Source organism: Carcharodon carcharias, chromosome 5, assembly GCF_017639515.1.
Source record: "Carcharodon carcharias isolate sCarCar2 chromosome 5, sCarCar2.pri, whole genome shotgun sequence".
Taxonomy (NCBI): domain Eukaryota; kingdom Metazoa; phylum Chordata; class Chondrichthyes; order Lamniformes; family Lamnidae; genus Carcharodon; species Carcharodon carcharias.
Genome location: NC_054471.1, coordinates 132,974,039 through 132,990,666, shown reverse-complemented (window position 1 = coordinate 132,990,666; position 16,628 = coordinate 132,974,039). Strand labels below are relative to the sequence as shown.

The window sequence follows — 16,628 nt, the reverse complement described above, 5'->3', positions numbered from 1 at the left end:
CAAAGAGCAAGCTATATTAGATCTGTTATGTGTAATGAGATAGGATTAATTCATGACCCCATAGTGAAGGTGCCCTGGGTGGCAGTGATCATAATATGACTTGCATTTTTATTTTTCCTGCCAAGGTGGACAAGTTCACATTTTCCCACATTATACTCCATCTGCCAATTTTGTTACCCACTCACAACCTATCTGTTCTCTTTGCAGGCTCCTTAAGTCCTCTTCACAACTTATTTTCCTACCTACCTTTGAGTCATCAACAAACTTAGCAACCGTACATTTGGTCCCTTCATCCAAATCGTTGAAATAAATTATAAATAATTAAGGCCCCAGCATGGATCCCAATGGCACAGCACTTGGTACATTTTGCCAACCCAAAAAAGACCCACTTATCTCTACTTTCTGCTTCCTGCTAGCTAACAAATCCTTTATCCATGCTAATGGATTGTATCACGAGCTCTTATTTTGATGTGACACCCCGTCAAATGCCTTCTGGAAATCTAAGTACAGCACATCCACAGGTTCCCCTTCATCCAAATCCAAAAGTTCCCCATTGCTTGTTATTTCCTCAAGGAACTTCAATTAATTAGTCAAACATGATTTCCCTTTCACAAAACCATACTGAGTCTACTTGATTGCATTGAGATTTTCTAAATGCCTCACTATAACCTCTTTAATAACAGATTCCCACAATTTCTTCATGACAGATGTCAAACTAACTGGCCTGCAGTTTCCTGCTTTCTGTCTCCTTCCTTTCCCCTGAGTAGGGGAGTCATATGTGCTTTTTTCCAATCTGATGGGACCTTTCCAGAATCTAGGGAATTTTGGGAAATTGAAACCAATGAATCTACTATCTCAGCAGCCACTTCTTTTAAGACCCTAGGATGAAGTCCATCAGGGCTTGGGGACCTTTCAGCTTTCAGTCCTAATAATTTTCTCAGTACCCTTTCCCTGGTGATTGTAATTGTTTTAAGTTCCTCCTGCCCTTTCACCTCCTGTTCACAAATGTTTCTGGGATGTTATTTGTATCCTCCACAGTGAAGACAGACACAAGATATCTGTTCAATTCACCTGCCATTTCCTTATTTTCCATTACTAATTCCCCATTCCCACTATCCAGGGGGTGAATATTCACTTTACTTACTCTTGTCCTTTTTAAATACCTGTATAAACTCTTACTGTTTTTATCTTTCTAGCTAGCCTTCTTTCATACTCCAATTTCTCCCTCCTTATTAATCTTTTAGTCATTTTTTGCTATTCTTTATAGTCTACCCAATCTTCTGATCTACCACTCATCTTTACAGGATCTATATGTTTTTTCCTTTCAATTTGATACAATCTTTAACTTCTTTAGGGAAGGTGTGCCCTTCCCTGAAAGACTTTCATTCTCACTAGAATGCATCTTTTCTGAGAATTCTGAAATATCTCCTTAAATGTCTGCCACTGCATCTCTACTGACCTTACCTGTAACCAAATTTCCTAGTTCACTTTAGTCAATTCTGTGTTCATGCCCTCATAATTGCCCTTATTTAAGTTTAAAACACTAGTCTTAGATCTACTCCTCTCTCCCTCAAACTGAATATGAAATTCAATCATATTATGATCACTGCCACCCAGGGCACCTTTACTATGGGGTCATGAATTAATCCTGTCTCTTTGCACATTAACAGATCTAATGTAGCTTGCTTTCTGGTTGGTGCTAAAACATACCACTCTAAGAAACTGTCCTGAAAATACACTATGAACTCATCATCCAGGCTACCTTTGCCAATCAGATTTATCCAATTTACCAGTAGATTAAAACCACCCATTAATTATCACCAAACCCTTCTCACAAGCCCCCAAAATTTCTTTCTGTATAGCTAATGTGACTCTTCTATTCAAGAAAGGAAGGAGACAGAAAACAGGAAACTGCAGGCCAGTTAGCTTAACTTCTGTTGTAAGGAAATTGCTGGAATCCATTAAGGAAGTTTTAGTGGGGTGCTTTGAAAATCTGAATGCAATCAAGTAGAGTCAACATGGTTTTGTGAAAGGGAAATCATGTTCGACAGGGGGCCTGTAATCCACACCAGAAGTGACTTCTTACCTTTACATAATAGATCTACCCTTCCACCTTTTCCTAGCTTCCTGTTCTTCCAAAATGTCATGTACACTTGAATACTCAGGTCCAATAAAGAGGTCCCAGTCTTTGTCATCCTGTGAAGCATTGTCAACAATCTTCAGCCAGATTTGCCAAGTAGATGATCCATATCGGCCTCCTCCTGAGGTCCCCCACATCACTGATGCCAATCTTCAGTCAATTCAATTCAATCCACATGATACCAAGCAATGGCTGAAGGCACTGGATACTGCAAAGGCTATGAGCCCTGACAACATTCCAGAAATAGTACTGAAGACTCTGCTCCAGAACTAGCAACGCCCTTAACCAATCTGTCCCAGTACAGATACAACACTGGCATCTACCCAGTAATGTGGAAAGCTGCCCAGGTATATCCTGCACACAAAAAGCAGGACAAGTCCAACCCAGCCTATTACTGCTCCATCAGCCTACTCTTGGTCATCAGTAAAAAGTGATGGAAATACTGTGGCTACAACTGCAGCTCAGAGGCTAGGAACCCTGCGGCGAGCAACTCACCTCCTGACTCCGCAAAGCCTGTTCATGATCTACAAGGCATAAGTCAGGTGTGTACTGGAATACTCTCCACTTTCCAGGATGAATGCAGTTCCAATAACACTCAAGAATCTTGACACCATCCAGAACAAAGCAGCCTGCTTGGTTAGCACACCATCCACAAACATTCACTCCCTCCGCCACCGACGCACAATAGCAGAAGTGTGTACCATCTACAAGATGCACTGCAGCAACTCACCAAACATCCTTAGGCAGCACATTCCAAACCCACGATCACTACCATCCAGAAGGACAAGGGCAGCAGATAGATGGGAACACCACCATCTGGAAGTTCCCCTCCAAGTCACTCACCAGCCTGACTTGGAAATATATTGCCGTTCCTTCACTGTTGCTGGACAAAATCCTGGAACTCCCTCTCTAACAGCACTGTGGGTGTACCTACACCACATGGACTGCAGCAGTTCAAGAAGGCAGCTCACAACTACCTTTTCAAGGGCAATTAGGGATGGGCAATACAAATACTGGCCTAGCCAGCAATGCCCACGTCCCATGAAAGGATGAAAAAAAAGCCCAGAGCAGATGTCTCAAAACCTGACAGTCTGGAGTCCCACTCTCAGCTGAAGAAAACTCTGTCCATCCCCCTGACTATACTGACCCCAACTGCCACTACATTCCTATAAAGTCCCCCAACTTGGATGACTTCCTGTACCATGGTTGGTTAGCTCATCCATTCAGGCTGCAAAAATCTCAAGTCTGTTGGACAATTGCAAAGGCTGAGGCTCCTCCACTTCTACCTTCTGGGCCCCCATACTTGCCTCGTTCGCAGTCACACCCTCCTGCCTTTGACCAAAACAGAAGGCCTTGTCTTATGGGGTGTGACTGCCTTCTGGTACAAAGTGCCAGGAATCTTCCCTCCTCCCTGGTGCACTAGTGACAGCAGCTCGGCCGACAGCTCAGTGATTCTGAGCCGAAGCTCCTTAGGCTGCTGACACTTATTGCCTAAGTGTTTGCCCTGGATCACCCCAGTGTCCAGGAACTCCCAAATTCTGCAGCCGCAACACATCACCTGCCCGGCCATCTTTATTGTGTGTTAATTAACTTATTCTTAGTTAACTTATAATTACTAAACACTGCTACTCCAAATATCCTTTGCTACTGCTAGTAAACCTTATGATTACTAAAAAAATTACGATTCTTGAAAATAAACAGGCAAACTATTCACCAACCACTTGTTTTCCAGTGATTTCGATTTCGCCCAGGAGCCACAGGCTGGACAGGATTGGATGGCTCTTCTAGATGTTGATTACCGCCTCCAGGTCCTCTTTTCCCCCACTCTTGCAGATGGTAGTTACTGCATCGAGATCCTCTTTTCACTTAGTCTTCTAGGTACTACTGACTGTCTCAGAGTCCTCTTTTCACCTGCTTGGGGGGGAACCTGAAGGTGGTGAGATTCCCATGCACCTGCTGCCCTTATCTTTCCAGATGGCAGAGATCACGAGTTTGGCAGATGTTGTCAGAGTTGGTGAACCTTGGTGAGTTGATGCAGTGCATCTTGTATACAGTACATACTGCTGTCACTGTAAGTCACTGGTGGAGCAGTGAATGTTAAGGTATTGGATAGGGCACCAATCAAGCAATCTGCTGTGTCCTGGATAGTTTCAGGCTTCTCAAGTGTTGATGCAGCTGCACTTATCCAAGCAAGTGGAGAGTATTCCATCACACACCTGACCTGTGCTTTGTAGGCGGTGGACAGGGTTTGGGGAGTCAAGAGCTGAGGTGCTTGACACAGACTTCACGGCCTCTGACATGCTCACAGTAGCCACAGAATTTATATGGCTGATCCAGTTAAGTTTCTGGTCAATGGTTAATCCCCAGGATGTTGATGGTGGTGAATTCATTGTTGGTATTGCCATTGAACATCAATGGAAGAAGGTTAGATTCTCTCTTGTTGGAGATGGTCATTAGCTGGCAGGTATGTGCCGCAAACATTATTTGTCACTCATCAGCCTAAGCCTGAACATTGTCCAGGTCTTGCTGCACGTGGACATAGACTACTTAGGTGTCTGAGGAATAACGAATGGTACTGAACATTATCCAATTATCAGCAAATAACCCCACTTCTGACCTTAGGATGGAGGAAAGGGTAATAATGAAACAGCAGAAGATGGTTGGGCCTAAGACACTTCCCTGAGGAATTCCTGCAATTATATCCTGGGGCTGAGGTGATTGACCGCCAACAACTATAATGATCTTCCTTTGTGATAGGTTTAATTCCAACCAGTGGAGAGTTTACCTCCTGATTCCCATTGGCCCCTGTTTTGCTAGGGCTCCTTGATGCCACACTCAGTCAAATGCTGCTTTGATGTCAAAGGCAGTCACTCTCACCTCACCTCTTGAATCCGTGTTTGGCTGCAATGACACCTACCTCTGGCAGAACCCAAGCTTAGCATCAGTGAGCAGATCATGCTATGTAAGGGTGATAGCATCATCAATGACAGCCGCCATCACTTCGTTGATAATTGAGAGTAGGCTGATGGGACATTAATTGGCCAGTTGGGATTTGTGTTGCTACTTGTGGATGAGTCAAACCTGGGGAATTCTCCACAATGCCATGTACATGCCAATGTTAAGGCTGTATCGGAATAGTTCGGCTAGGGGTGCAGTTAGTTCTGGATCACAAGTCTTTAGTAATATTATTAGGGTGTTGTCAGGACTCATACCCTTTGCTGTATCATGTGCATTCACCCGTCAGTTGATAACATGTGTCGTAAATCAAATTGGTTGAAAACTGGCATCTGTGATGCTGGGGTGTTCAGGAGCAGGGCAAAATGATCACTCAACACTTCTGGCTGAAGATAGTTGCAAATGCTTCAGCCTTGTCTTTTGCACTGATGTGCTGGACCCCCTCATCATTAAGAATGGAAAAGTTTGTGGACCCTCCTCCTTCTGTTAGTTATTTAATTGTCCACTACCATTCACAACAAATGTATACAGAAGCATAATGAACAAACCATATCTATAATGACTGTGTTTAGACAACATTAGAGAATTGTATCCTATTATAGAATGCAGCAATCCCATACAACTGTAGGATGCATCGAGTCAGAGCCTCCCAAGATACCTGCATTTTTTGTGGCCTTGTGGAGTCCATGGACCACGGATATATGGGTTGCAATCATTTCCAGTCCCTTTTTGGTAATCTTAAAATGTATTTTTTAATTTTTGGTTGCACTTCAGTCCCATACTCCTGATCCTTGGGCACCCAGTGCGGGGCGATGGGGGAGGTGGAGGGGACCTCCTTGTGGGCCTGGCCAAGTTGGCTATTAATAGGTTCAGACAGCGGGCGGTCTCCCGACCCGACTGTTTGCCTCTCTTCTGTGGTTATATTCATGACCAGGTGCCTTTGGAGAGGGAGCACGCGGTGTCCGTCAGCACCGTTGAGGCCTTCCGTGACCAGTAGGCACCGCAGGGGCTGGGGTGCTTTATTGACCCCCTCATAATCACATTTTGGTTCGATCTTTGTAAGTTTCCTTTGTGATTCTGTCTTTTTTGGTGTAGTTTCCTATTAAGGGGCTGACTCCTTAAATTTGTTCATTTGATCTTTTGTTAATTAGTTTTACTCAAAAGAGTATAAATGCAACTTATTTCTCTTCCTTTATTGTATCCATATTACGCCTGCTCCCCAATACTGATACAAAAGCTACTGAAATAAAGAAAATCAATTCTAAAATGAGATAGCCTATGCAGTATCAATTTAGACAAAATAGAAGTGGATTAATTTATATAGTTGCAATAGCAACAGTTAGATAATATAAATTAAAAGATTACAGATTTTGTGGTCATTTACCTCAATGCTGTTTATGGGTCCTTTGTGCATGTATATTGGCTCAGAAGATAGGAACAGGAGAAGTCTGTTCTGCCATTCAAAGGCATCATCACCGCTCTTGACCTAACTCCATTCCCCCACATCCGGTGATACCTTCAGTTAACAAAATCTATCAATCTCAGGTTTAAAATTTACAATTGACCTTGCATTAATTGCTATTTGCAGAAGAAAATTCCAAACTTCTACCATCCTTTGTATGCACAAGTGTTTCCTAATTTCACTCCTATCATCCATAATCTTCTCAATTCTAGGAAATACAACCAGAGTTTGTAGAATCTCATGATGCAAACCTTGGAGTACAGGTAATATACTGGTAAATCTCTGCTATATGCCCTCCAAGGCAATATATTGCTTTTAAAATGTGGTGTCCAGGATTGTTCACAGTACTGTAGGTGTGATCTAACCAGGGCTTTTGTACAACTGTAGCATAATTTCTACCCTCTTGTATTCTAGTCCTCTAGATATAAAGACCAACATCCCTTTAGCCTTTTTGAACTTTTATTTACGGGATGAGTGTGTTGTTGGCTAGGCCAGCATTTATTGCCCATCCCTAATTGTCCCTAATTGCCCCCGAGAAGGTGATGGTGAGCTGCCTTCTTGAACCACTGCAGTCCACATGGTGTAAGGACATCCACAGTGTTAGAGAGGGAGTTCCAGAATTTTGATCCAGTGACAGTGAAGGAACAGCGATATATTTCCAAGTCACGGTGGTGAGTGGCTTGGAGGAGAATTTCCAGGTGGTGGTGCTCCCATGTATCTGCTGCCATTGTCCTTCTAGATGGAACAATCGTGCTGCCTAAGGAACCTTAGGTAAGTTTCTGCAGTAAATCTTGTAGATGGTACACACTGCTGCCACTGTTCATCGGTGGTGGTGGAGGGAGTGAATATTTGTGGATGGAATGCTAATCAAGCCAACTGCTTTGTCCTGGATGGTGTCAAGCTTCTTGAGTGTTTTTGGAGCTGCACTCACCCAGGCAAGTGGAGAGTATTCCATCACACCGCTGACTTGTGCCTTGTAGATGGTGGACAGGCTTTGCAGAGTCAGGATTTGAGTTACTCACCACAGGATTCCTAGCCTCTGACCTGCTCTTGGAGCCACAGTATTTATATGACTAGTCCAGTTCAGTTTCCACTTAATGGTAACCCCCTAGGATGTGGATGGTAGGGGATTCAGCGATGGTAATGCCATTGAATATCAAGGGGCGATGGTTAGTTTCTCTCTTGTTGAAGATGGCCATTGCCGGACACTTATGTGCTGCAAATGTTACTTGCCACTTATCAGCCCAAGCCTGGATATTGTTCAGCTCTTGCTGCATTTGGACATAAACTGCTTCAGTACCTGTTCAAGACATTTTAATGACCAGTGTACATGGAGACCCAGGTCTCTTTGGACCTCTCCTGTTTCTCGCTTTTCTCCATTTATAAAGCACTCTATGTCATCCTTTCCAGGTCCAAAGAGGAACACCTCGCATTTGCCAACACTGAAATTTGTCTGTCATAGTTTTGCCCACTTTTATGCTTCCATCTACACTACTTACAATACTGCCTATCTTTGCATCATTAGCAAACTTCGTCACGTAGCCTTCTATCCCATCTTCTAAGTCATTAATAAATATGATGAATAGTGGAGGCCCCATCACAGATACTGCTAGTTACATCCTGGCAGATACAGAATGTGCCCATTATCCCTATTCTCTGTCTCCTGCCACTCAGCCAATTTTCTAACCAGGGATTTGCATTCAGTTCCATGAGTTTCACCTTTAGCTAAGTTTCTTATGAGGAACTTTATCAAATGCCTTCTGAAGTCCATATACATAACAACTCAAATATTCCCTTGTCCACCATTTTAGCCACCTCCTCAAACAATTCCATCAGGGTCATCATACCCAACCAACCCTTTTCATATCCATGCTGGTTCTCTCTGATCAGCTGAAAATCTTTAAGATATTCAATCACCCTATTGTTAATTATAGGCTCTGTAATTTACTGACACAGGTGCTAGACTAACTGCTCTATAATTCCCTGATTTCCTCCTCAATTTTTCTTAAATACCAACTGACATGCACAAATTTTCAACCTAAAGGGATGGTTCCCAAATCTAGAAAATTTTGGATGATTATAGTTAGCATCAGTAATATTCTCACCTACTTCCTTTAAAACCATCTGGATCTAAGGATTTGTCACTGGTTAGTGGAGTTATTTTCTTCATTACTGTTTTTTGCTTATGTTAATTTTGGTAAGTACCCATTTCTGATTCAATATTAGTTTCCTTGGAAAGTCCAGCATACGATCCTCTTCCTTTACTGTAAATACTAAAAGTAATTATTTAATGGGTCATTAGTTTTCAAGGGATCCACATTAATCCTGATCATCCTCTTTTTCCTTAGCATTTCCTTGAACACATTTTTGTGTTCATCTTGATACCTCTGGCAAGTTTCTTTGCATACTTCCTTTTTAGAATTCTTATTATCTGTTTTGTCATTTTTTACTGTTCTTTGTATACTCCCCATTTGCCAGGACCTGTGATTTTGTTTTGTGTTTTTGTATGCAATTTCTTTCAATTTTAGGATGAATCTTATTACATCTTGAGTCATCCACGGCTGCTTGTTGGCAAGTAAAGCTTTTGCACTTTCGGGGTATAATCTGTTTCTACATCACATAAAAAATTTTGAAGGCTGACCTTCTGTTATTAACAGTGGAAAATCTCTCCCTTAGCAGTCGAGGTATTGCAAAAGCTCGAATTGGATGTAACAAAACTGTATTTGTCCTCAGACCACTCAATCCACTCACCCCTCCTCCCCACCCCAAATCGGGCTGATCCAATACAGGGTCTCTATGGAGAAATTATCATTAATGTTTTAAACCCCACCCCCCGTAAGGGATTGATCCAATGCAAGGTCTCTATAGAGAAATGTAGAATCTCTTTTCACAAAGTTAGATTAAATCACTCTTCTCACCTCCAGTTTATGGTTAATCTGGAAGACGGTCTGCGCCTTGTGGCAAAGCTGTGCGAAGCTGGAGCTGAGCGCCGTCATCTTCTGGCGGCCCTCGTAGGTGATCTCGGACTGGTCGGGGTCGATCTCCCCCAGCAGCAGGTCCACATCCACGAAGGCCTTGTCAAACTCCTTCTCCAGCACCTCCAGCCAGCGGAACATGGAGGGGCCCGCAGCCGCCGCTGTTGCCGCCGAAGACGGCGCCGGAGCCCCAGCCGAAGAGGCCATAGTTAGTCTGGGTGGCGGTTGGTGACCGCAGCCCTGAGCCGGAGCCTACCCCCGGATCTCTGTTCTCCTCCAACACCCGCCTCCAGTTCCGGTTGTCAAGGCGCCTGGCACTCGATTACTTCCGCCTGCCACAACTGTAACAGACCAGCGAGCGGAGCGGGGAGTGATCGAGCGGTTACGGTGGAGGGGCGGGACCTAAACTACGTCATAAACCCCGCCCACAAATGACACCTCCTCCCCACCACTTCAGTGCTGCACTGAACTTAGATTGATATGCGCTGTGAGAAGTGCCCCACACACTGAGCCCACTGCCTCTTTTGCAAGCTATTGATGTAATTCAAATTTGTCTGTGCTGGATAGTTTTGCCATGTTAAATCCAAGTACAGATTGCATCTGATTGATACTCCTGGTTCAAATTTGTCACCTTCACATAGAGTGAGTGCAGAAAGGTAGGCAGCTAGATCAATATTCATGTGGACTACAATAGAGATTTAATTTCTGAACAGGGGCAATTAGGGATTGGCAGTAAATTTTTAAAAATGTAGTTCATATCTAATTTTAAAATATGAAATGTATGCAATTGTAAAATATAATTTTGAGATTGGTAATTAATAGCATTGCAAATGCTTTTTATTAAAGTGTTTCTCTCTCAATGGCTTCACATAACTGGACGCTGGTTCCTCTGTCTGGAAACAATATTTTTTTCAACAATCTGCCCTTGGCAAGGGTGAGTGCCCTGGTCACTAACAATTATCCTACTTGCATTATCCTGTTTACTGGATGAATTAGACATTGTTTTGCACAAATCAGCAGATACTTGCTTTGGAATAAAAGATATTAAGATCAAACCAGCCTGAAATAACTAATATATTTATTGTTATGACCACAGCCGATGTTAATTGCTGTGCAAACCAAATCCCGGAGGGAAACTTGGCTTACGGGCCATTTTTTTTTGTATTCTGAAAATGAGAAGAAGACATAACGATCTCGGTAGTATGAAGTTCAGTAATGCTTCTGAGATTTAAAAAAATTAAAAGTAAAAGTTTTATTAACAAGAGAAAACATAAGCACACAAAATTACATATACACAGTTACTTAGTCTTGCAAAACATTCAACCAAAAGACTCCCTACCTAGTCAGACCCACAAGTAATCACCTTGTAGGCAACACTCCCTTTAAGTATAAAAATCCAGTAATATTACCCCAGGCAAACTGCTGTAGCTTTCACAAAGGCATACCACATGACCTCTAACTATCTTCCACTCTGCTGTGAAAATCCAAGACTTCAGAACAAGACTGCTTGTTGCAGCCCAAGACTTTTCTGGCTGATTCAAACTGCATCTTCTCCCAGCCTAGAGAAACAGCTAACAGCTCCCAGCTCAGCTCACAGCCACCTTAAGTTTTCCACAGTAACTCTAAACTACCTTTCTCCCCATTTCATTTCATGTTCCATTGTTCTCACAAGTCTTTGAAACTCAAATCCTTCCAAATATAAAATCTTCCATGTTTCTATTTTTTCCTCTGTTTTCAGGTCTTTAAAATGTAATATACCCCTTTCTATTTGCCTATGGAGCTCCTGCAAGATGCAAACATGTTTCTTATTACCTCTGATTTCCCTTTGATATTCAGACGAAATCTCAACTTATCTAAAAATACAAATGTTAGATCCAACCTATTTACTTATACTTCAATCCTAAAGCCTCTACCCCTTTATGTTTTAAACCCCCCCCAAACAACCTGCTTCCTAGTTACCTCTACCCAGCTTAATTAAATCATTTACACACACACAGCCTTCTTTACAGAATAATACAATATTCCCCAAAATTATTAAAAAGAATGACCTCCATTTCTCACACTTATTTATGAATAAAATAGTAATTTAATGCACAACGCTGCAGCAAATAGTAAAGGCCAAAATATAAAAATATACATATATATAAGAAAGCGTATATCTTTCACCCTCAAAAAAATAAAATAGGCCCAGATTTGGCCACTAGGTGGCATGAAGCCCTGTTGAGGTTTAGGACAGAGAATGGAGGATTGGCATAATGTTGAATCCTAAACAAATTACAATCTATACAATTATATCTGGATCTTTGTTTCTAATTTTTCTGAGAATTTATTGGTAAAAAGCAAATTACATATATTCTTCTTATTCTGACAGGCAGATATAGGAACATAGGAAATAGGCAAAAACAAAAATACCTGGAAAAACTCAACAGGTCTGACAGCATCTGCGGAGAGGAATACAGTTAACGTTTCGAGTCCATATGACTCTTCATCAGAATAGGAGTAGTAGGCCAGTTGGCCCCCCAAGTCTGCTCCGCCATTCAATTAGATCATGGCTGATCTTCTACATCAAAACTATTTTCCTGCACTATCCCCATATCCCGTGATATCTGCAATAACTAGAAATCTATCAATCTCTGACTTGAATATACTCAATGAGTGAGCCTCCACAGCTCTCTGGGGTAGAGAATCCCAAAGATTCACTGCACTCTGAGTAAAGAAAAAGATATACCATGCTGTACTTCTGACCTGTATACAAATAGTTTGAATCCACTAGTATCTTACATGATAAAATTCCTTTTGTGTAGACATCCTGGATGATAGAATGAAACATACTTAAGTGCTAATATTCTTGAGTATTCAGACCACTAGTTCAGGAAGCCCTTCTTGTTTCATTTGAGAGACAAAGTGCTCTAATCAATATTTGGATTTAGCTTACTACTCCTACAATCATAATTAGTTGCTGAATGAACTGATTGAGGTGACTAAGATAAAAGCAAAATACTGCGGATGCTGGAAACATTGAGCATATACTGTGGATGCTGGAAACATTGAGTATATACTGCAGGGAAACATTGAGTATATACTGCGGATGCTGGAAATCTGAAACAAAAACAAAAATAGCTGGATAAACTCAGCAGATCTGACAGCATCTGTGGAGAAGCAGACAGTTAATGTTTCGAGTCCGTATGACTATTCATCAGAACCAACATATTCTTGCTTCCTTCCCGTCATTTCCAAAGTTATTCTCTTCAGTAATACGAAGCTAATGTCCAGAAACTGACACCCGATAAAAAAAACATGAACTGGAGCAAAAGCAGGAAAGTTTTCGGAGGTTTCGGAACTAAATTTCATCACAGCGCCTCCTTCCTGCTTGTCGGAAATTACTTGGACAAAATGCCGGTTTCGTCTGTTAATTAAGATTATTCAACATCTGACAACTGTCCGAGCATTAGTTTGTTTTGTACAAACTGGATCTCGCTGTGTCTAATGAACAAGGCCAGAGAGACAGAAACCAAAAAAAGATTAAAAATGAGTAGATTTTGTGGAGGGACTCTTGTGTTTTTTTTTTATGAGGAGGTAGTAATTTAACCGTAGTCTGCACGTAAAATGGATAATTTCACAATTTGGGTTTAAACTTTCTTTAGTGCGGTGATAAAATGTCGCCAAGGGGGCACCCGGATTTGAACCGGGGACCTCTTGATCTGCAGTCAAATGCTCTGCCACTGAGCTATACCCCCTTGCGAAAAATGCAGTTCGGAATGCCTCCCTTGTCTATAGGATGACCGGCCTGGGCCATTGTTTTCCAAAAAGGCTCCAGGCTGATCGAACGCATCGCGGTAAGTGGCGGATAGACGCGCAGCTGGGAGCTGCTGCAGCTCTCTCATGTCCGGAGTTTCCAGGCGGCCTGATCCCAGTCTGCAATTTAGTGCCAGAGGTTCTTGCGCCAACAATAGCGTCCCCCCACCAATTCCTTGAAAAGTTGTAAAAGTTTTTGTACTTTGTTGTTAAAAATAAAACAGTCCTTACTGGGGTTGGATTTTGCTTTCATTTGCCAACTGCCTTTAGCTTAAAAATAAAAACAAAAAACTGCGGATTTTGGAAATCCAAAACAAAAACAGAATTACCTGGAAAAACTCAGCAGGTCTGGCAGCATCGGCGGAGAAGAAAAGAGTTGACGTTTCGAGTCCTCATGACCCTTCAGCAGAACTGGAGTTCTTGAGTTCTGCTGTTAGAGCTGCGGAGTTTTTCCAGGTAATTCTGTTTTTGTTCTGCCTTTAGCTTCATGACTCGCTCCTGACTGTGGAGCCCAGCTTTCTGGAGAGAACGAAGATACTAAATAGCCTGTGATTTTGCGAAGTCTATTTAATTCTAAAATTGAATCTAAAAGTACCAATGGAACGAATCGGCAGCAGTTATGGAACTATAGTTTAACTGGTCTAACTGCACTTCAGGTGGCTTTGACAGAATTCATGCATTGACATAACTCTCATGTGTCGCCTCTTTTTGATTGAGTATTGGCTTGACTGTCATCAACCAAAATCAAATTAACAAAAATATCCCCTTTGTAAAGGGACACACACAATATTATTAAAATTATAAAAATATAAAAATGAAGCATCAAATGATAATGTTATTTCCTACTCCATTGCACACTCCAGTTCCTCCAGTCAGGAAAGACCTCAAACAGGCAGACTCCACATCCTTCCCCATGACCACCAAGGCTCAGCGATAACTGTGGAAAAGGGGCACGCAGTCAAAGTGAACAACCTCATGGACTGCAAGCTTTCTGCACCTGGTACTAGCAATATTGGCCAGGCACAGGAGCAGATCCATAATACCCCGTGCTCAGCACCAGGTAATCAAAGTGGGACTAAAGTGCAGGCTAAACTCTAGACCACATAAGTTACAAGCAGACTGGGAGTCTGCGAATCATTCTAAAAATCTATTTGATGAGGCTGCTCCATATAACACTCCCAGCCCCAGATCTTCAAAGGAACAATGGAGGGCTCCTGTGTAGAGAGCCCTCCACGTTGGTTGGGGGGGGTCCACCGGTTGTGAAGATGGAAAACTATAGTGTTGATGCAAAGCATCTTGCTTCCAACTGACACTGTAATTCTAGTTTAAATGCGGCCTGATTCCAGAGTTAAGGCACAATCTAACACCATGAGTGAACAGAAGGAAGAACTCACTCTGCTTTGCTTATAGCAACATAAGAACAGGAGGAGTCCATTCAGCCCCTCGAGTCTGATCTGCCATTCAATGAGAGTGGTTGATTGGTATCACAACTCCAGGAGTACTCAGGGGGTGTGACATGCTCAAACAGGCACTCAGCATTGGAGGCTGCTGGGAGTGAAGATATCCTGAAGGAATGTAGTGCAGACCATGGTGCCAGTGGGCAAGGGACTGTACATTGGGGAACAGCGAAGTGTAAAAACTGAGTTGTTATAGAAGATTCCATAGGCAGAGGGACAGATAGATATTTCTGTAACTGTCATCATGAATCCCTAATAAAGGACATCACAGAGAGGGTGCAGAATATTCTGTAGGGGCAAGAGATTAAGCCAGAAGTTGTGGTACACGTTGATACCAGTGACATGGCGAGGACAGGCAGTGAGCTAGGGAGGAAGTTAAAAAGTAGGACCCCCAATATGGTAATCTCTGGATTATTCCCAGTGCCACGCACTAGCAAGAGTAGAAACAGGAAGATAGGGAGAATCAATGTATGGCTTGAAACATGGTGCATGAAAGAGGGCTGCAGGTTCCTGGGATCGGGTCTGGGACAGAAGGCACCTATTCTAAAATGACGGCTTGAACTTCAACAGATCTGTGACCAATGTCCTCGCCAGGAGGTTCAATAGTGTGGTTGGGGAGGGTATAAACTAAATTGGCAGGGGCTGGGCAACATCAGGTAGAAATAGAAAAGAGGAATAAGGTGCATAAAATGAGAGTGCTGAGCAGTACTTGGGAAGGGAGTAGTTGCATATTATATAGGAACAGGCTTAGAAGCATTGTGAGGAATGCAAAGACAGATTAACAACGCATGTATGTAAACGCACAAAGTGAGGTGAATAAGGTTGGTGAGCTACAAGCACAAATAGCATCTTTTTTATTCAATCACAGGATGTGGGCTTCGCTGGCTGGCCAGCATTTATTGCTAATCCCTAGTTGCCCTTGAGAAGGTAGTAGTCAAGGAAGGTGGTGCCTTCTTGAACTGCTCCAGTCCGTGTGGTGTAGGTACACCCACAGTGCTGTTAGGAAGGGAGTTCCAGGATTTTGACCCAGCGACAGTGTAGGAGCGGTGATATATTTCCAAGTCACGGTGGTGAGTGACTTGGAGGGGAACCTCCAGGTGGTGGTGCTCCCATCTATCTGCTGCCCTTGTCCTTCTAGGTGGTAGTGGTCCTGGGTTTGGAAGGTGCTGTCTAAGGAGCCTTGGTGAATTCCTGCTGTGCATCTTGTAGGTGGTACACACTGCTGCTACTGTGCGTCGGCTGTGGAGAGACTGAACATTTGTGGATGTGGTGCCAATCAAGTGGGCTGTCTTGTCCTAGATGTGTCCAGCTTTTTCAGTGATGTGGGAGCTGCACTCATCCAGGCAAGAGGGAAGTATTCCATCACAGTCCTGGCTTGTGCCTTGTAGATGGTGGACAGGCTTTGGGGAGTCAGGAGATGAGTTAGTTGTCACATAATTCCTAGCCTCTGAACTGCTCTTGTAGCCACAGTATTTATATAGCTAGTCCAGTTCAGTTTCTGGTCACTGATAACCTCAAGATGTTGATAGTGGAGGATTCAGTGATGGTAATGCCATCGAACATCAAGGGGCAATGGTTGGATTTTCTCTTGTTGGAGATGGTCATTGCCTGGTACTTGTGTGGTGCAAATGTTACTTGCCACTTGTCAGCCCAAGCCTGGACATTATCCAGGTTTTGCTGCATTTGGACATGGACTGCTTCATTATCTGAGCAGTCATGAATGGTGCCGAATGTGATGCAATCATCAGCGAACATTCCCACTTCTGACATTATGATGGAAGGAAGGTCATTGATGAAGCAGCTGAAGGTGAATGGGCTGAGGACACTACCCTGAGGAACTCCTG

The 16,628-nt window shown here is 42.8% G+C and overlaps 1 protein-coding gene and 1 non-coding gene across 2 annotated transcripts in view; both read right to left on the bottom strand.

Moving 5' to 3' along the window:
• The window catches only part of gopc (golgi-associated PDZ and coiled-coil motif containing), a 43,116-nt gene extending 33,257 nt beyond the window's left edge, over window positions 1-9,859 (bottom strand). The window contains exon 1 of the mRNA XM_041188773.1: window positions 9,476-9,859. Coding sequence (XP_041044707.1) covers window positions 9,476-9,739 — 264 coding nt within the window. The 5' untranslated portion in view covers window positions 9,740-9,859. The remainder of the gene's footprint in view (window positions 1-9,475) is intronic.
• A 3,338-nt stretch (window positions 9,860-13,197) lies between these two features.
• Window positions 13,198-13,269, bottom strand: trnac-gca. The gene has a single exon. It is a non-coding gene; the product is annotated as a tRNA-Cys (tRNA).
• Window positions 13,270-16,628: the final 3,359 nt, after the last annotated feature.